We start from the raw sequence: 26,179 nt of genomic DNA on the forward strand, positions 1-26,179 counted from the left end.
CCCCCGCGGAACTACAGATCCCACAAGGCCAACGGCGGCCTCTCGCCGCCCGCCAACGCCGCCCGCCGCGGCCGCACCGGAACTACGCGGACCACAATGCACCGCGGCGGCGGCACGGCGCCGGAACTACTCGCCCCACACTGCGCTGCGCCCCCGCCCCCGCCGCCCACCGCTCCCGGAGGCACCGCCCCGCCTCGCCCTGCCCTGATCTCGCGAGAGGTGGCGCGGTCGGACGGCGCGGCCGTTACCCAGCAATGGCCGACAGGCTCCCTCGGGCCCGCCGTAGTGGCCACCTCACGGCGCGGGCAGCGGCCAAGGTGGCGGGCAGGGCCCAACGGCTCCGTGGCGGGGGGGTCGCGGCGGGGCGCGGCCCGGCCCGGCCCTTGGGGCTAGCCGGCGGACGCTGCCTTGTTCTCGTTTGCCGTTAAACCGGGGCGTGGGCCCAGACCGCGCAGTTCGGTGCTCGCCCCGCAGCCAGGGCCCTTACCGCCCCGCGCCTCGGCTGGGCGGCTCCGTTGCGCAGTTTTGGGTTGCTTTAGGTTGGGGACCAGACGGGGCCGGAGGAGCCGTGAGGGGGGCGGCCGGGGGGCTGTGCTTTCAAGTCCCTCAGGCTTTTGCCTGAGTTGCTCACTGAAACCCGCCTCAGCGATACACTGTTGTGAATTGTCTTCTGTCCAAAACCAAAGTGCGCAGTGCACGTGCATGATTTCTTTTTAGAAAGTGTATTTCGAAAATGTTTTGTGTTAGCTAGCTTAGATTTTTATTAGGAGACAGATGATGAATGCTTTTGATGTCAAGGTTGCTTTGTAATGATGGAAGGTACAAGTTTGGAACTATGTGTCTCTGTGATTTCTCTCTTCAGAACATATCTGGTTCAGGAAAGGACAAGAATTCTGGCAGAAGCACCTTGGTGAAGCAGAGACCAGCTGTGTTCCCTGATCTTGACAATGACACCCCACGGAATATGCTCAAGAGAATCATCCAGACCCGTAAGTACTGTTTTTCAGGAAAGCAGAGAACAGAAGGACAGTCTAATTAGAGGCACGTGCTGTTGTGAACTTCAGCTCAGGTCTGCTGTGGCTCGTGGAACCGCCGTGCTGCCGTTTGTCTGTACTGCTGGCTTTGTCACTGTACATGCCAGCCTTCCTAGGAGTTAGAACCCAAATAGTTTTTACCAAGTCAGTATTTTAACCGATTAGTAAATGTAACTTACAAAATGTAGCGTAGATCTGACAGTCTGCTGTGTTTTGGCATTCTTGCTGGATTGAATTGTGGAAAGGAAATGTTTTCATTTGTTGGCAGAGCCACAAGTTTCACCTCTGGCACTTAGGATATCTAAAAATGAAGAAACAGAAGGACCTGTATGGGAACTCCCAGCTAAGAGGATTTCCAACATGTAAGTACTTTTTTTAAATTTTCATTTTTACTTCCTCTTTTTTACACTACCAGGTACAGTGCAGTTCCTACAATGGGATTGGGGAACAGGATTTCTCTACTGCTGTTTCAGTGATCAGAATTATATTCTGTCAGGTGGGATTTTCAAAAATAATTTTCCAGCTTTAAAAGTCACATAGGAATCACTGGGACTGAGGGACCAAATAGTAAATACTGCAAGTATTTGCTTGTCCCCTTTCTTAAATGCAGGCTTTTAATATAATTTTTGTGGCAGAAGTGCTGATTAAAGTAAGGCTCCTGATGGAAGCATACTTTTCTTAGCTGTCTGTGACAGAGACTAAGACAGAAATTCTTGGATCTCCCCAAGGCTACAGGCCATGTGCTGACGATGCAGGGGCATAAATGAGTGATGGCTGTGTTTTGTATTTAAAACACAGGCTGCTGTAGCTTTTCATGGTATTACTGCTTCTTGGTTGTCCTTGTTTTGGGGTGTGTGGTTTAACTTCCTTCCTGTAGGGTAGCTCAGAGGTGAGGTTTGCCTGAGGCTCAGATGCTCTTATTTGTGTTTAGCGGCCATTAATATTTTATAGGCCTGACTGGACTGGAGAGGCTGAAGTGTGGTTCATTTACTTCCACTTTGTTATGAAATAGAAGGAAGTGGTAGGGCTTGTTTTTGTGTACTGCAAAATAGACTTCCAAATAATGTGATTTTATAGCTAAACCTTTTGCATTGACTGTAAGTAGCCTTAAACAGACCATATAAAATATTAAGCAAACTTCTATCTTTCACATATTTTTAGTAGAGGAGTAGACATCTGAGTTTTCTGTTAAGTGGGGCAGCTTGTTTATTTGTGTGGTTTTTTTTAATTCAGACTAGATGAGTAATGTTATTTTAATTCTTTATTGATTTTTCTTTTTGTAGTTCTTGAAGGTTTTTGTGCTTCTCATCAGCCTTTCTTAAATGAAAAGACAAGACGGTTGGGTCTTTGCAGGGTTTTATATTCCATACGTTAGCTAGCTGTAAACAGGTGTAGACTTGTTTCAAATCCTTCCTCACAGCCTTCTTTTAGTTGACGTGAACTTTCTTGAATTTGGGAAGTCACTGCTTTCCCTGGTTGTAATAGCATGTTCCAGGACAGATGTGAAAATATGAGCAATTTTTTTTTTTTCCCCTTCCCCACTGCTTTACATTTGTTCCCCATTACAAGCCAATGAATTCTAATGCTTAGGCTTACATTACACTCATGGTAAGAAACAAAACTTAGCTGCATTTCTGCGTAGTAAAAAACCTATTTTGTAAGGGGAAAAGACCTGTAAACAGGGAGTCCCTTACAGTTCTTGCTATCTTGAAGCCACCTTGTTTGTACCAAAAGGATACAGAATGCTGCATCTGCTGCATGCAGGCCCTGGCTGTTGGGAGGGACGCTCTGCTCTAGTTCTGTGGGACGTGGTGTGGCGTGCAGGCAGCAGCTTGCTGCCTGAATGTGACCTTGATTAGAGGGGATTCTTGGAAGTGCTCAGTGAAGGGAAAACAACTCAGAAACTCGCTTTCTGATACTGATCCCAGTGCCTGACTGGGGTATTATGTGCCTGTTCTATGTGCCAGTGCGCTTGGTCGTACATAATGTTTCATGGTGATGATGACTTTATTTACATTGTAATGATTGGCAAGCCTAATAGCTCCTGTGTGCTGTTAGAAGGAGAGCTATGGATGGAGCTTCTTGGAAGTCCAAGCTTTTACTCTTAGTCTGACCTTTCTCAGCCCTGTTGTTCTGAATAAACACTCAAGTTTTGATTCTCTTTTGGGCATTTACTTTGATTTAGTAGGAGGGAATGACACATGTTCTTGCTTTGCTGAGCTAATCACCGATTAGTTCCTTACTTCTGCTGCAGTAAGGTCAAATAATTTTAATTTGCTTTTCAGTGATGTTACAGGGACCTTTCAAAGGTAGCTAAGGAATAATGCTGTCCTTTGTTAAAGGCTTGCTTTGTATTGGTAGGGGGGAAATGCAACTGCCAGACCTTGTTCCTGAGGATGCATCTATTGCCACATTCTGTATGACTAAGAAGAGAAGGAAAATCAGCGTTTCTGAGTTTGAGAGAGCAGCAGATGAACGGCTTCCCCAGAACCAAGGTAAGGCTGCAGTAAAAAATCACCTTGTTCAGCACTGCGTTTGCTGTCAACTAGTTTTCATCTGCTGCAGTTTAGTTCTTAGTAACTTCTCAGCTGGGCAGTTGCATGTTTGGAAGTAAGATTGCACTGTTTTTTGTGAAGGCGTTAGCGGAGGAGGTAAAAGCTCCTCCTATCAAATTTAAAATAAGCCTTTTTGAGCCAAGTTACAGGCTCTTCCTTAACCGTATATACCTTCTGGAATATTTTTGCAACTTGATACTCTTTGAGTTTTGGAGTGTCTCCAAAAGAAGCAATCTCTGTCTTCCCCTCGATTGCAGAAACTTGAAAATACAACAGGCTGCATACTTTTCATTGCAATTATATCAAATAAGTTATAAAGTTCTTGTTTGAGGAAAAAAGTGTCTTGCAGTTTTATGAAAGGAATAATGTAGTATTGCAGTAAGTCTTCCCTTTAAACATAAATTTGCAAATTTGGTAAATACAACTTTCATTTTAGTTGCAGTTTAACAGAGGCAGTTAAAACACCTCACCTCGGTTTCCATATCCTATTGGCAGTAGCAACTGGAGTACGTTTCAAGGGTGGGATTCAGCTCCAGATTACACACACCAGTACCTCAGCTCCGAGTTATAGATGCTCTGGGTCTGTGTGTACGCGCAACTGAAGTCCTGCCGAAGTTCAGGGGTGATCTAGTTGGTGGAGTATGGAGGGCGATTCAGCTCACCCTAAAGCAGATGCCTACATTGGATTAATTGTGCTTGACTAATGGGAATATAGACAGCTGTGTTCGGATGGTTTAATCTGGAGTTGGATCCCACCTGGCCTCACCTCTGGTCAAGAAATCAACTTGTCTTTTTTTTAGCCTGGTACCCAATCTGAATATTTTCTGATAAGCTGCGGGCAGCTCTGTAAAACCAGAGGGTGCATGCTCTAGTATTTTCTAGTATGAGCATGATTATGTCCCTGCTCTCCAGATCTGCTTTTGGATTTTTGCAATTTTGTGAGTAAGCAAGGTTTGAGTTCCAGTTTCACCAACAGTCTGTGGAGCAATTATCTGTACTTCTAAAGCTTCCAGATGCTTTAATGTTTGACTTGGATTACTGAAGGGTGGTTGTGACTGAGGCCCTAGTCTAGCATCTTGCTATTAACGTGGTAAGATTAGTATTACTGAGTATGAGGGCATGTACCATATCAAATTTTCTTTGAAATAACTGTTTTATTACCCTTTCAGAAATCGCTTATTAGAATTCTAATATGCAGTTCTGAAACACAGACAAGCAATTGCAAAGCAAACCTGTCGTCTTAATTTTGTTCTCACCAAAATATTACTTTTGAGGATTGTAGCATAACTGATTCTAGAAAGAGGAAGATACATTGAGGTATTGCTGTCGCCTGCTGTGTAGAGGGTAAGTTCTCAGCTAATGTGTCACCAACTTTTTCTAGCTCGGTCGACGCTGGACAGCAGCACCGCTTTGGCTCGGTGAGTTTGAACTAAAACGTCTTAAATTCTTGCTGTCCTAACTATAGCTGCCTTGATTCATCACCTCTGTAGTGTGAAGAACCCAGATACCTAGGTTCAGGATAAAGACTTGTGTTATTACGAACGCAATCGTCTCCCACTCTGGTGATGGAATTTGAAGGTGTTAAACCTTGTGGTTTTCAGAAAATGTGGCTCTGTATGCCCAGTTTGGTCTAGCTGGTATCGCTATTGTTGCTCCTCTTTACTTACTAGGATTGATCTCTTTTTCCTTTCATTCTAATGTTTCCAGCAATAAATCAGTACACAATATACCTTAGACTATTACCTCTGCCTGTTATTTGACCCATCAACATCAGTTGCATCTACACAGTCTTTAGTCCAACTTTCTTGGACTTTAAAAGTTTTTTAGCAAGTCAAAGAACTTATTTTCCTGTGTTGCCTGTATAATTTACTAATGATCTTAGCCATGGTGAGCGATTTATTTCACCTTTCTCACTGCAGCCCTTGCCTGCAGTGCCAAGCAAGGTGATTCATAGGGCTGCGTTCTGTACTTCCTATCCCTGAATCCTCTGAACCCCCTTTTTTGATCAGACTGCCTAGGGAGAGCGACAGGAGGTAGCTGAGCATGGCCAGTCTCTTTAGGATGCAAAATACATACAATGAGATACATTTTTTCCTGTACTTTGCCTGTTGCTGTCTTAGCTCCCATCTCAAAGAAGTTAACGGGGTGTTAGCTGTACTTTGCTGTGAATACTGTTACTAAGCAGCTTCTTAGACTTGTTCTGAAGTCCTCCTACCACCCTGCTGTCATCTAGAGGATGTCTTTACTCTGAAATGTTTTATTTTCTTTTTTCTTTTTTTGCTATTTAAAATGTTTAAAATTTCTGAACCTTTTGACAGATATTGTTGCAGCACTCTTGAGGTAGGAGGCTATAAAATGTCTGTTTCCTGATCTCTGTTATACATATCCTGATGTTAGGTGGTATCATGAAATTAAACTATTTGTTGAAAGTAGACTGGCATGCATTCTTCAAAGTTTTTTTTGGGAAATTCCTCCTAGTGAAGGGATTTGTGAAATGTCTGTTAGTGACACTCTGTCTGTAATTTGAGGGTAAAAGAGGAGCGTGTAAGTTTGGAAAATTATTTCTTTCCTTCTCTGTTTTACAGGTCTCTTAGCATGTCTCTTGGTACCGTGATCCCACCAGACACTGTTGAAAAGAGAGGCTTGCTCCGGAGGCCAAAAAATCGCAGAGCTATTGACATAGAAGCTTTTGAAGGTGGAGTGGAACAGAACATGCTGAAAAGAAAAGGTTTCTTTTGTGTTACTACCTGTTTTGGGAGGGTGGGCCTTATATAAGGTGGCTTTTAGAAGTAGTGGTCTGTATTGTATGATTTGAATGCTACTAGCACGTTCACAGAAGTCCAGTGTAATTTGGGAAGCAAGATTAGAATGAGGTTCTGCATCTGTGGTTGCTTTGATTCTATGCACTTAAATGTGCGCCCTACCCAGTTTGGTGATTTATACTACAGGAATTGTTTGGGATGGTGTTCATAACTGGGTACGGGGGAGATGGTTTGTAGAGAAAGTTAGGGGCACCGAAGTGTGGTGATACAGTTTCAGTGTTTGATCTCTGGAGGAAGAATAAAATTTGGTTGAATTATGCAAGTCCTGGTAATAAATGTGTGTCCCTGTGGCCTTGAACAGTTTTTCACATAGAATTTGTTTTAAAACTTCCTAAACAGCACAGAAGTATCTTGTGGACTCACAAACAGCATCTGAGATTCAAACCACCGTGCTGACCAGTGACGTGGAAATCATGCTGAGTAACACAGAGCTCTTTGTTCAGCCTCAGTTTGATGATCAGAGCCAAAATAAGCTTTCTGTTCTTGAACCACAGCTATTGAATTCGAAAACTTCAGCACAGAGAAGCAAGATTTCTGATGCCGCTCAAGAGGAAGCAAGGCTGGTGGGCACAGATACAAGAAGGACACCAAGAAATTCTGAGAACTTAATCCTTGATCATGAGCATGCTGGCAGAATGACTCCTCTTTCTCCAGGAACACCTGCAAACCAGCAAGAAGATAAGCACAGTCATTCCCAGCAGAGTAACCCAATGAAACAACTTTCTGTTTCAGAAGAGGTGGCAGTTGGCAGTGAGTACTATGGGTTAGGACTTGGGGCTTAGCAGGTATTATCTGAAATCACAGAAGGGTTGAGGTAAGAAAGGACCTTGGGAGGCCATCTTCTCCAGCCCCTCTGCTCAAGCAGGGCCATCTGGAGCAGATTCCCCAGGACTGCATCCAGGCAGCTTTTACGTGTCTCCAAGGATGGAGACTGCAAACCCTGGGCCACCTTTGCCAGTGCTCAGTCACCCTCACAGTGAAAAGAGTTTCCTTATGTTCAGACAGAGCCTCCTGTCTTCCAGTCTGTGCCTGTTGCCTCTTCTCCTGGCACTGGGCACCACTAAAAGAGCCTGGCTCCATCTGCTTGACACCCTTCCCCCAGGTACCTGCCTATATTGGTGAGATCTTCCCTGAGCCTTCTCTTCTCCAGGCTGAACAGTCTGGCTCCTTCAGCCTTTCCTCCTATGAGAGGTGCTCCAGTCCCTTAAGTTTCTCATGGCCCTTTGCTGGACACTCTCCAGTATGTTCATCTCTCTTGTACTGGGGAGCCCAGAAGTGGACGCCGTAAATTGGTCACAAATATGGTGAGATAAGGAGATAAAATGTAGGAATTGTTGACAGTTTGGAGTGTCAGGAGGTTACTAATCTAAACTTTTACCCTGATACGGTCATTTATATTTCACAGCTAACTGCCTTGTTGCCTCCAGGGCTTTAAAAATCCCTTGGACAGAGTTAATCACGTCCCTGGTCACTGTAGCAATGCTTTGCAAGCCCTGTCACTTGCCAGTTTTTCTCGGGTGCCTGGTGTCTCTCTTCTGCATTTATTTCCCTGTAAATAGGATCACATTTTCTTCATATTGCATAGACCAGGTCCCGAGGCACAGTTGTAACCCTGAAATTTTCTGCTTAGTGACCTGAGGCGGCTAGCCAGGATAGGATCTGCTGTAGTAAATAGCTTCATGCAGTTCTTATATCAAAACTCCCAATGCCTGCCATAAAGTATGAACAACTACTGTTTCTTTTTCATTCAGGATTTTATATGATCCTATGTCAGAAGGGCCACAGAAACTGTATTTAAAGAATGGTTGGTGTATTCAGTACTGCTCAGGTCAGGAGAAGAGTTCTTGCTGTAGAAAGCTTTGAAATTAATTAAAGCCTGGTGGACTGTTGCACCATACTCTGCTTCTAGAGTGTTGTCTGTGGCAAGCTTGGTGGGAACAGTTGTTTGGAAAGGATAAGGGAAGAGATCAACAGAAAAAGGTTAGTCCTTTTCTGACAAGTCCTCTCCAGAGCTGCTCTTTGCCGTCCAGAAGTTGAAGTAAATGTTTGGGATCCTCAGTCACTCTAAAGCCTGAGAGATCTTTCAGCCTATCTTTGAAGGAAGTCCCATATAACTGAAGACCTAGATGTAAGCAATACAGAAGAAGAGGTGGCTAATACAGTGAACAAAGTGTAACAGGAGGGGATTTTCAGAGAGGGTAAGAAGCGCTTTCCATGTTGCAAGGGAAAGGTATGGTAAAAGCTCTGCATGGATGCTGAGGGTGGCAGGTGTTACCCAGTCATTACATAAAGCTTTGGGTATGTGTGGACAAAAGTTGTGTGTTTTGTTGAATTTCACTTTCCAGACTCCAGTTTAGGATCCTTTTTAAGTCTTTCCCAGTGTTCCTTTGACAGTGTCTGGAAATGAGAAGACCGTTGTCATGCAGTTTAACTTGCCTGGGGCTTAACTATGTCTAAAGCTTCGTATGAATTACCTTATGTCAGTATGGAAACTGAACACACTGTAGCACCAACAGTTTTGTTATTAGAATTTGAAACTGAATACTTGCAGTGCCCATAAGTAATTGCTTGCACATACCAGGTGTATCAGCAAAATTAGTTATGTTGTCTTTTTATTATGAAGGTACAGCCTTTTGTTCTAAACAGTTCTTTGAGAGTAGTTCATTAAGGCAGCGGATATTCTTCTGTTCTAAATTTACAGTTGTGTAAGCTTGGCATCCTGTAATCTTTCTTGAATCTGTTGTCCTGTTACAGTTTTACTTGGGTGCACCTGTGGAGTTTAAATGGGCTGTGACTCTTGAGACTGATGAAAGTCACCTCAGTATTGTTAGTTCTGTGAACACCAGCTCAGAGCTTGGGGGGGATGGTCAGGAAAGCAAGTAACATGTAAAAATTCTTATGAAAGGAAGATGATGAAACGTCACCGTACCACTGCTGAAATAATTGTCATGCTCACCTTTCGAATACTGCATGCAGTTCTAACCTCTCCATCTCTAAATAGATTTAACAGAACTGGAGAAGGTGCAGAGAAAAACAGTTTTACCATTAGCAATAATCAAATATGTGGAGTAGTGTCTGCAGCCTTGGATAACTAAAGCTAAGGACTGCTCAGCCCGGAACAAGGACAGTGGTAGTGAAATACAAGAGGTTTAAAAAGAAAAGCCATGGGCAGCATTGAAGGAGATGATTCAGCCAAGCAGCTTCCTGATCTGTCAGCGCAGAAACTCGAGAGGAGCAACTGGCACTAAAGGCTGGCAGGTTATACCAAACTACAGGAGGTATTGCTACTAGCAACAAGTAGAGAAATCGGTAAAAATCATGCTTGAATGTAACAGTGGAGTACCAGATGCTACTGATGGAGTACTGGATGCCAGCAGTGATCCAGTATTGTGGGAGAAGCACTGGTGCCTGTCTGCCTTAGGCAGACTTAGTGTTGAGTTGAGCTTTTGTCTTCCCCTCACAAAGCTAGTTAATATTTCATGTAACTAGGCAAGATACTGCCCTGCATTGGTGTAGCAAGCCCAATGTTCTGGTTAGTGAGAATGGTATTACTGATCTTTTGCACCACCTTTGGCCAGACTTCCTTGTCCCCTTCACTGGGGCTTGGGGCTCGCAAGACTTTGACACTTGTACTTTTGAGTGTGAAAACTCCCAGTCACTGGAGAGGGTGGTAAAAATCCACTTTTACAGCTTCTGGTTCTGGATGCAGCCAAGATTTCCAAACCTGTCAGCAAGCAACAGTACTATGAGAGTTCCCAATAAGATTTCTCCAAATAAATTACCTGTGTGGGTTTCTGCTGGAATTGAGTTACATGGTAACAGACATGCAGACTATAGACTTAGTATGCAGGGAAAAGGAGTACTGAAGTACTCTTCAGTAAGTAGCTACTTTGGTAGCTGAAGTCATCTAAAGACATGCAAATTGTGTATCCATTTATTTCTCCTCATTCTTCCTGCCAGAGGCTTGTCTGGGATGGCTAAAACCACTGCTGGGCGGTCTCGTCTTTATACTGCAGTGTATCTCTGCATGGTTTATTCAGAAAAGCCGAGGAAATGGGGAGGAGAAGCTGAGCACAAACTCCGCATATTGCTAGACCTAAAGGAAAAGAAATTGCTCTTTTGCACAATTGCCAAGAGTGAGAATAGATGTAGAGATGACGGATCTGGAGAAGCTCTGCTTACTGAAAAGTAAAATTCCTGTGCTGGGATCTAACGTGCACGCTAGTTAGGTGGCTGTAGAGTAGATGCTGGAGAAGTTGTGCATTTCTTAGCTGTAAACTTTTGGGAACTGCATCTGCTTCCCTTATAGCTTATGGTTATCGCCATTTGCTTATCATGAGTCAATTTCAACGTCTTTTAAACTGTATGCAGGTGGTTGATTGAGAGATTTTTTTTATAGCTAAGGTCGATGACAGAATTTCCTATTTTAGCTGCAGAGCATCGTGCAAATGCTGGATATTCTGAAGATTTGGAGAAGACCCTGAGGGAGAAAGGAGAATCGCAGATAACTGCGGCACAGGATGCCAGAGCTGAACCAGAAGAAGGGGGAATAGCAGAAGGCAGTGTTGAACACCCAGGCTCTCCCAAAGCTGGTGAGGACAACCTCTAATACTACAGAGTGTCTCTAATGCCAGAGGCCTCTCAAGCTGCATTATTGGCATCAGTGCTGGGAGAGGGACTTGTTAACTCTCTTTGCATTCTGGAATCTGGGCTAGATACTGGGAAAACAAACTAACTTTGGCATATTAAGCTGAAAGGACTGTGTTCTGTGCAAACGGAAACTAAAATTGCATTGGCAGTAGTGTTTAGAAATATATAATTGCAGAAGGCATCTTTAATTAAAATTTAGTAATGGAAGTTCTAGAATCAGATCAGTTTTATCAATTGATAAAATATTGGCCAATTTTATCAATTGATAAAATTGGAGACCCTCTGATTATGTTGGCGAGTTGGCATCTCCTAAGTTACTTTTCCTGAATTGCTAGGTCTTCTGTGTTCAACATGCTGCATAAGGCTTTGGTAAGACTTCTTTTGAGATAAAAATACTTATGAAAGGAAGTTCATTTAAAAGGAGCTCAGATAAACATTTTACTCAAACTTCCTGGGCTTCTACCAAGTGCTTGGTTTTGGTTTTTGGTTTTTTTTTTTTTTTTTTTTTTTTGTTGGGACCTCTGCATGCCTAGATGTAGCAGAGGGAAAAGTTGAGAAGTCATCAGTACTTTAGTTTATCTGGCTTAGTGTATGGACACCCTAATCCTTGAAGACAGGAATATGGTAAGTGGCAATGTTGCCAGGAATGGAAAGATGGATTTTTTTCTTATGAGTGCTCTGAAACTTTGGCTGTGATACTTGTTTCAGTGATGTGTCTGTCCTGTTTTGGAAATATAGAACATGAGATCACCAGAAGTGTTGGAGGTGGAAGTCTGGACAGGCATTCCCGCACTTCCTCCTCTGAAAAATCTGGGATGAAGTTATTGAAGGAAGCTGTTGAACAAGCAGATGAGCTAGAGGACCAGGCTATCAAGATAGAATTGGATGGTACGGAAGAAGGGCCCACCGAGGATGAAGCTGAAGACCCTGAGAGTGAAGGTAAGAAAACTATTGCAGAAGTAGCAGAAAGCAGTTGGAGAAATTTTTCCCTGTTACATCTTGATTGAGGAACAATGTAGGTTAATAACGTTGTTAACTGTTTAGTATGTCAGATAGTGGAGGGGAAGCTGTTGGCTGCTCTTCCTAGGGCCAGATTGTTACTGGCTCATCAGGTGCTTCGGGGACCTAGATCATCTCATACTTTTGAGGTGAAGGTAATGGAAGCACACAAATAGGCAAAACTGTTTTTACGCAGTGACATAGGGATATCCTTCATTTTATTCTTCCTTCCTGCTTGACTTCTAACTTCATGCAGACTTTTTAATGTCTTAACATTTAACTTCTCTTTCCACAGCCATTTATATGACTCCAGACTTGAAACCTAATTTAGAACCCCTATTTTGTAGTTAAAAATTACTTTCCAGTTAACCAAAAGCATAGGCTGGTTTTTCAGAAAGCCAGGAGGAAGTGTCTGTTTCTGAACAGGTCTTCAGATGCCGGATCAGTCTGCTCTGTTTCCCCAAGAGTGCTTAAGCCTTTTGGAAGAATGTGTACATCAGACTGAGTTCTCTTCGATCCAGGCCATGTTTGAGAATGCTCGGAGTGTGTTTTAGTGGCGTCTTTTGGGACTGATCTTAACAGTTCTGTGACGTACGATACACCCTGAAATAAAAAAGTGAACTAAGGGCATCCTAAAAGAATCCCGTTGCCAGGATTTGAGGCTTTGTGGGGAAATTCACCTGTAGTGAAAACACCAATGCCTGTATGTATTTCTGCAGTGTGGAAGGCACAAAGGTGACACATGATCTGGTACACTTTTGCCATGAGGAAATTTGTAGGTGTTCTTATAGTGTCAACAGTAGTGTGTCAGTGTGCTTATCTTTACCACAGCTGTATGAAGAAGAAATGGAAAGATGTTGATGAAGAGATCTCTGCTGATAGGGTAGAGCAGTAAGAGTAGCATCTCACAGGTCTCGTTGGACAAAGAGAAGAAGAAAAAGCTGGAAGATGGGGAAGTTATGCACTCTTCATAAGTCATAAAACTTTTCTCAGAAACCTCAGCATAACTAATCTCTTTCCCTGCATCATGCTCCCAGTTCCTCCAGTGCACAGAAATGCTTCCTCAGAAGAAGCTAATGCGAGGGACCATGGTAGTTCACCCAGCCCTGCTTTGTTTGAGAGACCCCTGACCCTCTCAGTTGTGGAGTTTAACTCTCAGTACCCGAGGCCTCTGGTAGCTGGGCTTGTCTTCTGTAACAGGGCGGGTGGCCTGGTTCTTACGGGGGGGGTTGCAAAGTTGACACCATTACCAGATATGCTAGGTTCTTGCTCTGTCCTTGGCTTGCAAGGGAAGCTGGCAGGCAGGAAGCCCTCCATGACCACTCCTCTTCTAGACAGGGTGCTGCTCAGTATTTCAGTTCTGTTAACATTCTTTTCTTTCCTGGACTCGCTTGTTAAGAACTTTAAAAGTTCAAGAGTAGAGTTAGAAGATGCAGATTAGACTTGGAGGAAACTGCTATGGTTAGTTTACAGCAGAGAAGAGGTGAGCCTGAGTCTTAGCTGGAGGGAGTTTATGAAAAATCTGTGAATACGGGAGATGCACATTGATTGGTGCTGGTCTTGTGATTCTGTTGCTCTACTTGTCCCTGTGTTCAGGAGAATTTGCCACTGATTTAGCAGCATGGCAATAAGGTATCTTGCAGACTTTGAAGTTCTTTCTGGGAAAAGAGGCTGCAGCCTAAGTCAACCCAGCCGTCAGCCCCAGCCCGGCCCCGGGTGTGTGTTCCTACACCCTGCCCAGCCTGCTGGCCCAGCACAGGGCTCAAGGGAAGCCACCAGCCATTGTGGCAGGAGGTGCGGAGGGTGGGATGGCACAGCCAGCAGTCGCGCTGGCTCAGGGTGCCTTGGAGCCACAGCCTGAGCACCGGCACTGCGGCACCAGACAGATGCAAAAAGCTGGCTGGGCTTCTGTCTGTGCTACAGCGCTGCTTGCTGCAAGAACTCTGAAAACAGAGCTCAGTTCCTCAAGTACCTTTCTTTTTTCCGCTAGGGGATTCCATTAAGACACCCACATTTGTCCGTGCTGTAGCCTACAAGCCGCTACTGTCAACTCCACATCCTGCAAAACCTGCTGCTCCCAAGTTGTCAACTCCACGTCCTGCAAAACCTGCTGCTGCCAGGTAAGTGTAAGGCACCTTCAGCAGCGGCCTGGTGGTGTACCTGGGGTGTAAGTGTAGGGGAGGGAGCCGAGCCCAGCTTTGTCGGCTGTTTTGTGCTTTGTCAGCTGTAGCGGGCAGTAAGCAGCCCTGAAGCCTTTAGTTAGTTCACTGCCTTAGCAGCTGAATAGAGTTCTATCAAGTGGATGTCAGTACTCTCCCAGAGCAGATGTGATGCCTCAAGTCTTTCCAATGAGCATTCTTGTAATAGTTTCTTGTGCTGAAGGCCAAAATCTTTTCCTAGGAGTTTTTAAACTGGTAAGCTACTCTGGACCCATAGACTGCAGCATGGGATGCAGAGGCCCTCACGGAAGAGGGGGAATGATGGATTATGTTACACTGATCTTACGAAATGGCATATTTGCGCTGATTTTAGAAGCCTAAAGCTGTATGCAGTTGCCATGTGCTGAGTATAAAATGAAGTTCGTCTAGCGGCAGAAAGTGAACCAGTCCCCTGCAGTATTCCAAATTAATTAACAGTTGTCACCCTCTTAACTAGCAATTTGGTGAAGCTTTGTCAGAACCACTAAGAGGGGGTCCTAGGGAACAGAAGGAATTTTCCTAGCCCATGACTCTAGATGAAGCAATAAACAATAAAACCAAATTCTTGTGCCCTTTACTGCTGTAAACAGAAGGTGCTGGATGATTGCTGTCATTGTGCATAGTAAAATACATTTATAAAATAGAAACAGGAGTCTCTAATAACTCTGCTGAAGTGGAGCGGTGTTATAACTGAGGGAATGTGGATTTGTTTTGGGATTTTGCACTGGGATGTGCCCTTCATATATAGGGAATGTCTGAATACTAATTGCTCTGTAGAGAGTGCTAGTCCTCGTTGGCAAAAGAAGTCCATGTATTTGGATGCATGCGCTGTACAGGAATTTCTGGACTGACAGATTTTTCAGGTTTTCAAGCTGTGCTGAGGCAACAGATGGTCATAATTACAGGTTCAGAGCCTCAATTAAAGGATGCCATTGCACAAGTCCATGTTTTTTAGCGCTTTATGGAATACAGTCTGGCTCTGACTTGGCCTGCTTGCTTCCTGACATAGCAGTACTTGGGTTAAAGGAATACTCTAGGTTATTTAGTGGAGCCATAACTGTGAGAGACCTACAGTTAAGGCATCTTGCTATAAAATAATCTATGCTGGTACAATTCTACTGTGATCAACTATACCAGATTAGTGCCACAGAAATTTTCATTTAGAAACACCGAAGTCTCATACAGTCACGTAGAATCACAGCATGGTGGGGGCTGGAAGGGACCCCTGGAGCCCCCTGAGCCTAGCCCCTGCTGAAGCAGTTCTCCAGAGCTGCATCCGGGAGAGTTTGAGTATCTCCAGAGAAGGAGACGGCACAGCCTCTCTGGGCAGCCTGTGCCAGGGCTCCGTCACCCTCAAGGTAAAGTTCTTCTTCCTCATATTCAGAAGGAACTTCTTGTGTTGCTGTTTGTGCCCGCTGCCCCTTGTCCTGTCACTGGGTGCCACTGAAAAGAGCCTGGCCCTGTCCTCCTGACACTGGCCCTTGAGATATTTGCAGGCATTGATGAGGTCCCCTCTCAGCCTTCTCTTCCCCAGGCTGAACAGCCCCAGCTCTCTCAGCCTTTCCTCATCAGGGAGATTCTCCTGTCCCCTCATCATCTTTGTAGCCTCCCCTGCCCCCCTCCAGCAGTTCCCTGTCTCTCGTGAACTGGGGAGCCCAGCACTGAAGTTGCTAAACTTCAAAGTTTTTGCCCTGATTCTGCAAACTGAACATTCCTGTGTAGAATCATTCACAAACAGGTAAAGGGAGGCACAGAAGCTATAGCCAAGATGACTCAAATCATGATTGTTTTGTCTCATTGCAACACGTACTTCCTCTCTGGGGCTGACCTCTTTGGCCTGCCCCTGAGGTTCTAACAGGAAAACATGCAGGTGGGCTGCAGGGGGAACTGAACGATACATGCACCCCCTCTGTAGGCTTTGCATGCGTTGGCCTGAGATTCTAGATATTTTCCACTTGTCTATGAGTGAATCCAGGGCTTTCACTTCCCTTTTTTATATTATGATTTTCCCTTTTTAGAATGGAAAACAGAGACTCGCAGTCTTGTTTGAGGAAAAAAGACCCCACAATAACTCACCAACAAAACAACCAACTAAAACCCAAAACCCACAAAAAACACCTGCTAAACAAAATGTTTGTAATAGTGTAAAAGTCTGTGCTGCAGACACAGAGGTGACCTGTGGATGTCTCAAAGTCTGTGGACTCCTGGAGAGCAAGTACTACAGGGATGCAGGGAAAATTACATTTATGTGTTGGAGAGAACTAGACCTTGTTGACTACTTGTGATGCTAGCTAGCATGCTTCTCTCGAGGAAACAAGCCTGGATTGCTTCTCCCATGATGCCGTGTGAACTGTTTGCAGACTGCACTTCATAGGTGTGAGGGTTTTGAAGAATTGTGAGGGAGAAAGAATTAGAGCTTGAGGTAGTTCTTGCCTCTTGTAATTCGGTGTAAGGTTTGCCCAGATTCAGCCTGGTGGTCTCTGGCTTTCCTTGTGGGCATTCATTTGATGTGTGAATTTTCATTTTTCCTCAAAGGTCTCCCCAGCAGCCGCTGCAGGCTAACCGTGTTCCAAAGGGCTCGGGTGTGTCACGGAGGAAAACAAGTGAGCCTGAAATAGCAAGCAGTTTGATAAAGAAGATATTTAGCCATTATGTGAAAATGCCAGTGGCCAGAGATGCCTTCAAAATTGTTCAGAAATGGTAAGCAGCAACAAACTGCTCCTCTTCCTATGATTCTCCCTGCTCTATTTAGTCTTTTTTTTCCTTTCTTTTCTCTCCTGAAATAACAAACCTGTCAGGAGCACTTGCTGCAAGCTGACAGCCCTCCCTGTTCAGCTGGGAAGAGTCACAGGAGGTCTGATTGAAACTAGGACAGAAACGTGCTAGGTGCTCCCGGGCCAGTACAAATTGCACCACTCACAGTCTCCTCATCACTAGCATTCCCTGTGAGCAGGACGGCTCGGGAGAATGGTGGTTGTGCTGGGCAGGGTGCAGGTGTTCCAGCTGGGCAGTGTTACCTCTGAATCCAGGTTTCTCAGCCTCCTGAATCTGTAGACCCATGTTACCTTCACGAGTGAAATCCGTGGATTGTTGGAACAGTGTCACGATAGTCTAAGCCTCAGTGTTGATTTTTTGCTGGTGCCAACCCCTGTTCTTGCATGTGTGGGAAGTTTGGGAAAGGTTTTGCTTGTCAGCTGTGCAGCTGTGGAACAGCTGCCTTGACTGTGAAGTTCCTGGGAGCCCAGGCTGAGAAGCCAGACTTTGTTTGTGGGCTGGGGAGTTTCTTCTCCCATGGTTTTTGCTGGCAGGCTGTGACCTGCACAGCGAGCAGCTCTAGTGCAGCTTGCCCTACAGAAGCGGGCAAGAAACTGGTGTTTGCCCACTCCACAGTCTGATTTTATTTCCCTCTTCAATCCTCCTTCAGCTCAGAGAAATATTTCATGCAGCTAAGCAACGATCTGGAAGCTTACATCCACCATGCGGGCAGGAAGACAGTGGAGATGGAGGACCTGGAAGTCCTCATGAGAAGGTAAAGGGAGGGTTTTTATTAACCTGTGTAGTTAATGTCCAGTTGGGGCATTGACAGCCTGGTAAGACGCGCCGTCAGGGTGTGCGCTAGCAATACTTCTGCAGTAAGTGTGGCATCTTGTGATTTACTTGGCATGATGCCACTTGGCCTTCCATCGCAGGAGGGCGTTTGTGGGCTTGGGGTTTTATACTCCATGATGACGGTGGTGGAGGTCCAAGAGGAAGGTGTGAAGCAGTTATGACTGGGAAATGAGTAGCATCAGTAGAAGAAGCAGAGTAATGGTAAGCACAAAGCTAGGCTGTACCATTTGCATCCCGGAGCAATCTCTCTTTGCTAAAAGCACTTGCAACTGAAATAGCATGAGCATTTTCACATGCTTTGTGGTCTGTTTTGATTCCTTACTCTTCCAAATAAAATACTCTTCCTGCAATATTCTTCCTGCTTCTGCGGAAGCTGGGACTTGGGGTTCAAGCTGACAGTTCCTCTCCAGAGCAGGAGAAGGAGCCTCCAGCCTGACAGGCCAGGGCTGGCTTCTAACAACGGTGTTCTGCTGGCCAGCAGCCTGGCTGAACTGTTCTCAGAGCCTTCTCATTGCTGGTCTTTCCTGTGGGCTCCCTCAGCTGCCCCATCTGGTGCCTGAATTTAATTTGGCCCGTGACCAGAACACAAGGGATTTGTTCTTGGCTTGGGAGTCCTCTGTAAAACTCTGTGGGGCCTGAAACAAATTCATCACTCCTTGTTGAGAGTCAGCGCTCTGGGTTGTTACTCCTTGTCTCTCTCCACTGGCAGAGTTCCAGGTGTGATGTTAAAGGCATTGGAGGGATTGTGCAGGCACACCTGATTAAAGGCACAGGTTTTGCATGGGTTACGTGTAGGTGGAGCTGGTGCTGCTGCTTAAGAATCTGTTGCTGTCTCAAGCCAGAGATTTGCATTTTCCTACCTGACAGGTGTGGGCTGAAGTTGGTGTGAACAGGCTGAGAGGCGTGATGGTTTAGTTGGCCAGGTCTGAGGATTCTGTATGCTCACTGTACCTTTTTCTAGATGTCCTTATGCCTTTCCACAGCCTCATAAAGGGATCAGTAATTGTTGCTGGTTTGTGAATAACAGTATTTCTGTTCCTTCTGTGAGGAAAGCATGAATCGGTCCTGCTTTTTTTTTTTTTTTTGCATCCTGACAAGACTAGGAGATGCTGATGTTTTCGGGCCCATCAGCTACATGGTGTACTAGAAAACTGCATTGGAAAATGCCAGCCACCTCTGAACTGTGAATGTAAAAAATCTGCCGAGTAATGAGCTATTTGCTTCTGTTGCATTATTCTGCATGTGTCTTTACATGGTAAAATGTATCCCACGGCAGGTGGCTTGTGAATTTAAAAAGCAGCGAGTATATACTTTGGTCTAGGTTGGTGTGGGGACTCTCGCTGTGATAAGCACGTGCCTCCGTGGGGGGCTGCTCTGCTGTAACCCTCCTGCTCAGCTTTCACCTGTAGGCAAGCCTGGTGCCCGCGCTGCACAGAACCAAATGTGTCACCCAAGGGGGCTGCCTGCAAATAGAAGTCTGCAGCTCTTCTGTCACAAGGAGCCACAGCGTTTCAGCTGTTAAATGCAAAAATGTCCCTGCAAGAAAACAAAAAACATTACCCTGATGGCAAGTTTGAGTGCAAACACTTTTCACTAACAGCTGTGTTTGTTCTCTGCTCTCCCCTTTGTGACCAGACAAGGGCTAGTGACAGACAAGATGCCGCTGCATGTGCTGATCGAGCGTTACTTCCCCCTGGAGTACAGGAAGCTCCTGATTCCAGTTGCTGCGAGTGGAAATAGTGTGATCCCCAGCAAATGAACATGCCCCTCTGGTGGGGATGGCCCCCATGGGTGTGAGGCCACTCTCCTGGCCAAGGCTGCCTGTGGGTTATTCCATGGAATTGCTCCCTGTGGTGGTTTCACACGAGTAACTAGTGGGGCGATAAGTGGTTGACGTCGTCTTGAACCAGTGCAGGCTGGGCTGTGGCTCTCACACCCGCCTGCTGGGTCTCACCAACCGTTATTACAAGTAATTTTGACCATCCTGACTTTTTTTATATTACCACTGAATACTTGCACAGCTCTGATAAATAAAGTATTGTATATATTCTGAGGAATTCTGTGTTCCCTGGTGCTGCATTGTGGTGTTCAGAGTGTTCCTAACAGACACTCAGCTGTGGTGGTGCTCTTTGTACCAATTAGTTGTTTGCTCAAAGAAGAGCTATGTGCTACCTTCCAGAAAGGAGCAGATCCTTGTTACAGCTGTGTTTTTTTCTAGGGCAGGGGCTTTGGCCCCCTGCGTCGGTCTGGTCTCCTGTGCCAGGAGCCGGTCGTAATCCCCCTGTGACCACAGCTGTTTGCTGAGGTAAACTGAAACAGCACAATACACTTTATACTTAATTTATTTATGTAACTAAAACTTACGGGCAATTAGCAAGCAGTAATTTAAAACCATTTGAGAGATGAAGTGCTCTGGTGTACCGCGTGGTAGGCAGACTGGGAGGGACTGACTCAGCTGGAGTTGCCACTGTGCTGGGTTTTGTGCCGAGGCTGTGGTAGTGGGATGGGGGGGGGTGTCTAAGAAAGGGCAAAAATGCTGCATAGCAGCTGTCGGAGGGAGGAGTCAGGAGAAAACAGAGAAACAACCCTGCAGCACCGAGGCTGGGAGGAGGAGGTGCCGGGGTGGAGACCCTGCTGTGGCCCGTGGCAGGGTGGGGAAGCAGGGTGGCTCCCTGCAGCCCACCAGGACCCCGTGCCAGCAGGCAAACCTGCCCTGTAGGAGGCTGAAGCCTGTGCAGGTTTGCTGGCAGGGACCCTGGGGACCCGTGCCGGAATGGCTCCTGAAGGATTGTGTCCCATGTAAGGGACCCCACGGGAAGAGTGTGAGGAGAGGGCAGCAGAGATGAGGGGCTGACTGACAGCCGTGGTTCCACATCCCCTCTGCCCTGCTTGGCAGCGAGGAGCTGAGCCTGGGAAGGAGGGGTGGGGGGAAGATCCTTTTAGTTTTGTTTCTTACTGTCCTACTTGATCCTTAATTGGCAATAAATTAAACTGATCGTGCCCAAGTCAAGCCTATGTTGCCTGTGACGATACCCACTGACCAATCTCCCTGAGCTGCTGCCTCCCGACCCTCCCCGGTAGTTAAACACCTGCTGAGAAATCAGCAGTCGGGGGCGACGGGTGGGGATCCCGCTCCCGGCTTTCTTTTCTTTCCCTTGCCCGCTCGCAGGGGCGGGCACAGGCTCCCGAGCCACCCCCCTGCGACATCCTGACCGCAGGCCCCAAGGCAGCCTCTGCGGGGGTCGGCAGCCCCAGCCCGCTGCCGCGGCTCAGGCCGGCGGCAAAAAAAAAAAAAAAAAAAAAAAAAAAAAACCAAAACAAAACAAAAAAACCAGCCCAAAATAGGCAGCACCGTGAGGAGCCCGCTGACCACCGTCGCTGCCGGGGAGACGAGAACGGCCGGCAGCCCCGCCGGTCCCGGGCCGGGCCGGGCCGCCCGCCTCAGCCCGCCCGCCGCCGGCACCAGGTGCTCCCCGCCGCGGCCGAGCGCCGGCCCGCCGCATCCCCCCCCCCCTCTCGGCCGCTGCCCGCCGGCCCCCGCCCGCCCGCCCGCCCGCCCTCAGGCCGAGCGCTCACCCAGCGCGCCGCCGCACGTCCCGGCCCGAAAGTCTTCCAGGCTGCCGGCGAAGGCTCCGCACCGCCACGGGCGCGGCGGCGCGCCGCGCGGGCTGGAAATGAACCCCACTTCCGGGGCCGTCTGCGTAACCCGTACGTGCGAGGCCGAAGCCCCGCCCCTAGGGGTCAAGCCGTTTCCGCGCACGCGCAGAAGCGGAATTGCGTCATACGCATGCGACGCCGCCGGAGACCACGCCCCCTTTGGCTTCAAGCCGGCACTGCGCATGCGCTGCCCTTAGTTTTGCCAGTACTTCTTCTGCGCATGCGCAGAAGCGGAATTGCGTCATCACCACGCGACTACTCCCCCCAGACCACGCCCCCTTTGGCTTCAAGCCCCGTCTGCGCATGCGCTGCCCTTACTATGCAGGGCGGCGACGCTGCTGCCGCCTGGCGAAAAAATTTGGGTACTGCAGCCAGTCTAGCTAACAGACTGCACCCTTTATTAGACGAATGGAAGCGATAAGGGAACTCTGCCCACGGCCCCTTAGCAAGTCGCCCGGCTTCACATCTCGCTGGATCAACTTCTTCCAGTGAACATATTCAATTCCACCAGTCTAGAGAAAAAAAGAAAAAAAAAAAAAAAAAAAAAAAAAAGAATCACTCGAGAGACCAGGCATACAATTTTTTTTTTCTTTATAAAAACACCAGCAACATTGTCTTCACGATAAAAGAGGCAATGAAACCTTTTCTTGTAAAATGTAAGGGCATTAAAGAGAAGGTAATTCGACAGACAAGACATAAACCTCTCCAGCTCTTTCCCCACGTCTATTTGACATCCGTTTCCAAAAACTTTCTCGGGTGAACGTCTTTTGTCTTTGAGCAGTGCGACAGGCGGTTTGCAAATGGCACAAGTCTCTGCTTTTTAAAAATCAACTCAGACTCTGTAATCACTTTAGATGGGGCACTTTGTGTTTCAGAGAAACAAAACCAACGCTGAGTCTTTCCTTGAACGACACAGGACTGTTCACCTTTAAATCAGAGAAACAACGGACGTGGTTCTGATCTCTCAAGGAATCTTTACTTTCCAACAGACTGCACCGTCAGGATCAACAAAGCAGTTTCCTACCGTTTCGCCAGCGAGCCAGAGGACTGTCTCGAGACTAAGTTTCCTTGAACAAACACCGAAGAGATCTTCAAGACTCGGTCCAAATGGCTCCGTCAACCTTGAAATCGTAGTCCCCTTCAGCTCCACACCGCTTCATTCTGGGAACGCCCGCTAGAAAAAAAAGAAACAGTTTATTCAGTGTAACGATTCGATTGGTATACAAGCCTTCAAGGCTCCCAAGACCAAGCCTAAGAGGGTCAGGACCGTGCATGTTTGTACTCGCAGTGAAGCTCAACATCTTATGCAACCCTCAGCCGAGACAAAGGTGAAAAACTCACCGGCGCCGAACGTTTCCTCGTCTGTAAGCTGCCCATCCTTAGCATGCAGGACTCCAAATTCAAAATTCACAGGTCCCGGAGAAAGAAAACCAAAAACTACAGGACAAACAGACAATCAAACAAAAGACCTCAAATAAGGTTTCCTCTAAGGACTGTTAGATACATCTTTTGTACACGACCTACGCACGGCAACATACGCTTCGTACCAGCTCCGTTACATGCTCAAGTAGCAGACGCCTCAGACTTTGCTTTCCATCACAGATTACGATTTTTTGATGACGTTACTAAAGCTGGTCATCTATTAGTACGATAGGTTATGCCAGTGCCTGAAATGATTTTCGATCTCAGACGCTGCACAGAAACGCCGCAGTTTTTCACTGCAATAAGCAATTGATACCTAAGTCGGTACACGTCACCGAGTGAGTGCTAGGAGTGAAAAGTTTACATTTACCTCTCGCTCTTCGACAGCCAATGAATCCTGTAAACAAAACAACATCTTTAGCACACCGGTACCGAAGACACAGCGCAAAACCCCCCGTTAATGTGCTCCTGTATTTGTTTTAATTTCAAAGTAGCCACTTCAACTGATAAAGACAGCCGATTCTCTACCTGTAACTCTACTCCTCATTATTATCCTGCTACAGAAAGAAACAAACCGCTAGCATTTCTACGTAACGACTTATTTTTCCAGAGAAGAATAAAAAGCCACAACCGACCAACCAAAAAAAAAAACCAAACAGAAACAAAACAAACAAAAAAAAAAAACCCCAAAACAACTCACCTCCTACCTTCTGTGTCCCAGGATGAAAAGTTTCCTTCGGGTTCTTCCCAAATTTGTCATGACCCACAGGACTGAAATGCAAACGAAATACTGCTTTAGAGGAGAGCGAGCACACACCTCGACATTAAACCATGAACTGGCTGTAGTCGGAATCGATTGCGAGAAGAATCGTTCAAAGAGCCTCGCTGACGTGGAATTTTTTGCGGAAGAGCCATTTATTTCCCACACGACTAACCGCTGAGACTTCTTAAACTTCTTTCTGATTTTAAAAACAGAAACAACTAGGACCCTGCACGGAGACCACTTTTAAGCGTACCGTATTTACTTAGGAAGCACAGAACTTTATTCCCTCGTCCTTCGCTTCGGCTTTCTACATAACTGTCGTGAGCGTTTTAGGAAGACTCGGTAACCTATCCTATTTCATAAGCTTCTCTTCCATCCCTTTGAAAACAACTCCAGGCACGTCAAATGAAAAACGAGCTGCTCGGCGTCAGGCTCGTACCCCAAAGATCCACAAGCAAGACCAGCTGCCTCGCTCAACGGAAAGACCTCACGTATAGCATTTCTTCCCAACTCGTGTTTCTACGTGACTGTCATTTTCGCCCGTTTTTTTTCCCCTACCATGAATTTCTGGAGCTGCGCAGCACGCCACGGAGTGCCAAAGGCAGTCTGTCTGAGGCACACCGAGCTGACACGGAGGTCACATCCGATGCGCCTCTCCATCATCGCTTACGCTAGGCCACCACGCCGACAGGATCTCCTGTGGTTCCCTTCGAAAGCAATTAAAAGGCTGAGATTAATTTAATTGACAAAAAAGCAGGTTTGTCGTGCAGCTGAAATTCGTTGACATAGTCGGTACCGAAACTCACGCTGGCTGTGAACGGGGTGAAATGGCAAAGGACCATCAGCCAGGCCCGAGGGAAGGCTCAAAGGCTGTACAAGCTAAAGAACAGCCAGGGAAGGGATTTTAGTCCGAGCCCAGGCGGGCAAAAGGAGATGACGTTAGTCCTGCTGCCTGCAGGCGTGTGGGAAAATCACCCTGAGGTGGGGGGGGAACTCGAGAAAATTGCGTCCTAACGGAAGCAGGGTATTACGGAAAGCTTTTTTTAGGGTAGGATACAGCTACAGCCTCGAGGACGGTCGGCACGCACACAGCCTGTACCGCCGCCGTTCCCTAAGCAGCGGCTCGGCACACGCCGACAGCGGTGACGGAGGACGAGCTTAAGGCAAAAAGCCAAAAGCAAACCCCTCAAAGCCCAGAACCGTTCTCAGGAACACAGGAGTTAAGCCTAAAAGCGGTTGAAAGCTGCCTCCTACCTCTTCCCCCTCCGACACCGGCACGTTTCCTCGCGATCCCTTTTCGCAAACAAAAGGCGGACACCTGCGGTATCAGCTTGGTCCCGAAGCACCACGACGCGCTTGCTGGCTACACGCTCTCTTCTGACAAGGCTGACAGCTTCTCCGCACACGACAGCCGAGGCCCTGTGAAACACGAGGAAGGCAAACACCGGTAACGTCTCGCAGGGGTCAGGAGGAAGTCAGGATGCACTACATTCGGAGCCCGACGCGTTACCCAAAGGAATTACCCCAGCAGAACAAGAGGCAGGAACGATCGGTAGACAGGCAGAGAACATGCACGGCAGCGATACCCCCGTCAGACTTGCAGGGCGCTTCCAGTCCCAGCCCGCTGCCGCGGCTCAGGCCGGCGGCTGGGGGAAAGACAAAGCCCCGCGCAGAGCTGCGGCGGCTGCCCGGGCAGCCCAGAGGCGGCGGGGGGGGGGGCGGCAGGTCGCCGCGGGCCGACCCCTCCCTCTCCCGGGCCCCGCCAGGCCGCCACAAGCGGCGAGCACCGGGGCCGCCCCGCCGCCGCTCCTCGCCTCCTCGCTGAGGTAGCGGCGCAGCCCCGAGAGACAAAAAACAAACAAACAAAAAAAAAAACCAGCCCAAAATAGGCAGCACCGTGAGGAGCCCGCTGACCACCGTCGCTGCCGGGGACAAGAGAACGGCCGGCAGCCCCGCCGGTCCCGGGCCGGGCCGGGCCGCCCGCCTCAGCCCGCCCGCCGCCGGCACCAGGTGCTCCCCGCCGCGGCCGAGCGCCGGCCCGCCGCATCCCCCCCCCCCTCTCGGCTGCTGCCATCTAGCGAAATATACTTGGGTACTGCAGCGGCCCTGTTGGTGGAGCGCTGCTGCCATCTAGCGAAATATATTTGGGTACTGCAGCCGGCCCGGTTGGTGGAGCGCTGCTGCCATCTAGCGAAATATACTTGGGTACTGCAGGCGGCCCGGTTGGTGGAGCGCTGCTACCATCTAGCGAAATATACTTGGGTACTGCAGCCGCCCTTTTGGTGGAGCGCTGCTGCCATCTAGCGAAATATACTTGGGTACTGCAGCCGCCCTTTTGGTGGAGCGCTGCTGCCGTCTAGCGAAATATATTTGGGTACTGCAGCCGCCCTTTTGGTGGAGCGCTGCTGCCATCTAGCGAAATGTTATTGGGTACTGCAGCCGCCCTTTTGGTGGAGCGCTGCTGCCATCT

The 26,179-nt window shown here is 47.4% G+C and overlaps 1 protein-coding gene and 1 long non-coding RNA gene across 9 annotated transcripts; one reads left to right on the forward strand and one right to left on the reverse strand.

The window, feature by feature from the left end:
• The first annotated feature begins 201 nt into the window (after nucleotides 1–201).
• CENPT (centromere protein T) lies at nucleotides 202–19,924 on the forward strand. 4 transcript variants are annotated; one of them, XM_080364956.1, is made up of 13 exons: nucleotides 202–317; nucleotides 863–989; nucleotides 1,303–1,396; nucleotides 3,396–3,529; nucleotides 4,971–5,007; nucleotides 6,175–6,317; nucleotides 6,751–7,161; nucleotides 10,842–11,003; nucleotides 11,800–12,000; nucleotides 14,051–14,141; nucleotides 16,794–16,958; nucleotides 17,683–17,787; nucleotides 19,503–19,924. In XM_080364956.1, the coding sequence occupies exons 1-13, from the start codon at nucleotides 255–257 to the stop codon at nucleotides 19,624–19,626; spliced, it is 1,857 nt and encodes a 618-aa protein (XP_080221082.1). In that variant the 5' UTR covers nucleotides 202–254; the 3' UTR covers nucleotides 19,627–19,924. The 4 variants fall into 4 exon arrangements, with proteins under 4 accessions (XP_080221082.1, XP_080221084.1, XP_080221083.1 ...); XM_080364959.1 differs by having other exon boundaries at nucleotides 247–317; nucleotides 14,051–14,180; XM_080364958.1 differs by lacking the exon at nucleotides 17,683–17,787 and having other exon boundaries at nucleotides 14,051–14,180.
• A 1,975-nt stretch (nucleotides 19,925–21,899) lies between these two features.
• Nucleotides 21,900–25,775, reverse strand: LOC308053572. Of its 5 annotated transcripts, none has more exons than XR_013923664.1 (8): nucleotides 24,964–25,775; nucleotides 24,268–24,416; nucleotides 23,647–23,717; nucleotides 23,317–23,343; nucleotides 22,866–22,961; nucleotides 22,549–22,698; nucleotides 22,226–22,450; nucleotides 21,900–22,036 (listed from the first exon to the last, which is right to left on the reverse strand). It is a non-coding gene; the product is annotated as an uncharacterized lncRNA (long non-coding RNA). The 5 variants fall into 5 exon arrangements; XR_013923665.1 differs by lacking the exon at nucleotides 22,226–22,450 and adding an exon at nucleotides 23,072–23,191; XR_013923666.1 differs by lacking the exon at nucleotides 22,226–22,450 and adding an exon at nucleotides 23,072–23,191 and having other exon boundaries at nucleotides 22,866–22,993.
• Nucleotides 25,776–26,179: the final 404 nt, after the last annotated feature.

Source organism: Falco punctatus (assembly GCF_963210335.1).
Source record: "Falco punctatus genome assembly, chromosome: 14".
Taxonomy (NCBI): Eukaryota; Metazoa; Chordata; class Aves; order Falconiformes; family Falconidae; genus Falco; species Falco punctatus.

Coding starts and splice junctions, on each gene's coding strand:
- CENPT (XM_080364959.1), top strand. CDS start 255: ATGGCCGACAGGCTCCCTCGGGCCCGCCGTAGTGGCCACCTCACGGCG. Junction 1,397..3,395: donor GCTAAGAGGATTTCCAACAT/GTAAGTACTTTT, acceptor TTGTATTGGTAG/GGGGGAAATGCAACTGCCAG. Junction 7,162..10,841: donor AGAAGAGGTGGCAGTTGGCA/GTGAGTACTATG, acceptor TTCCTATTTTAG/CTGCAGAGCATCGTGCAAAT.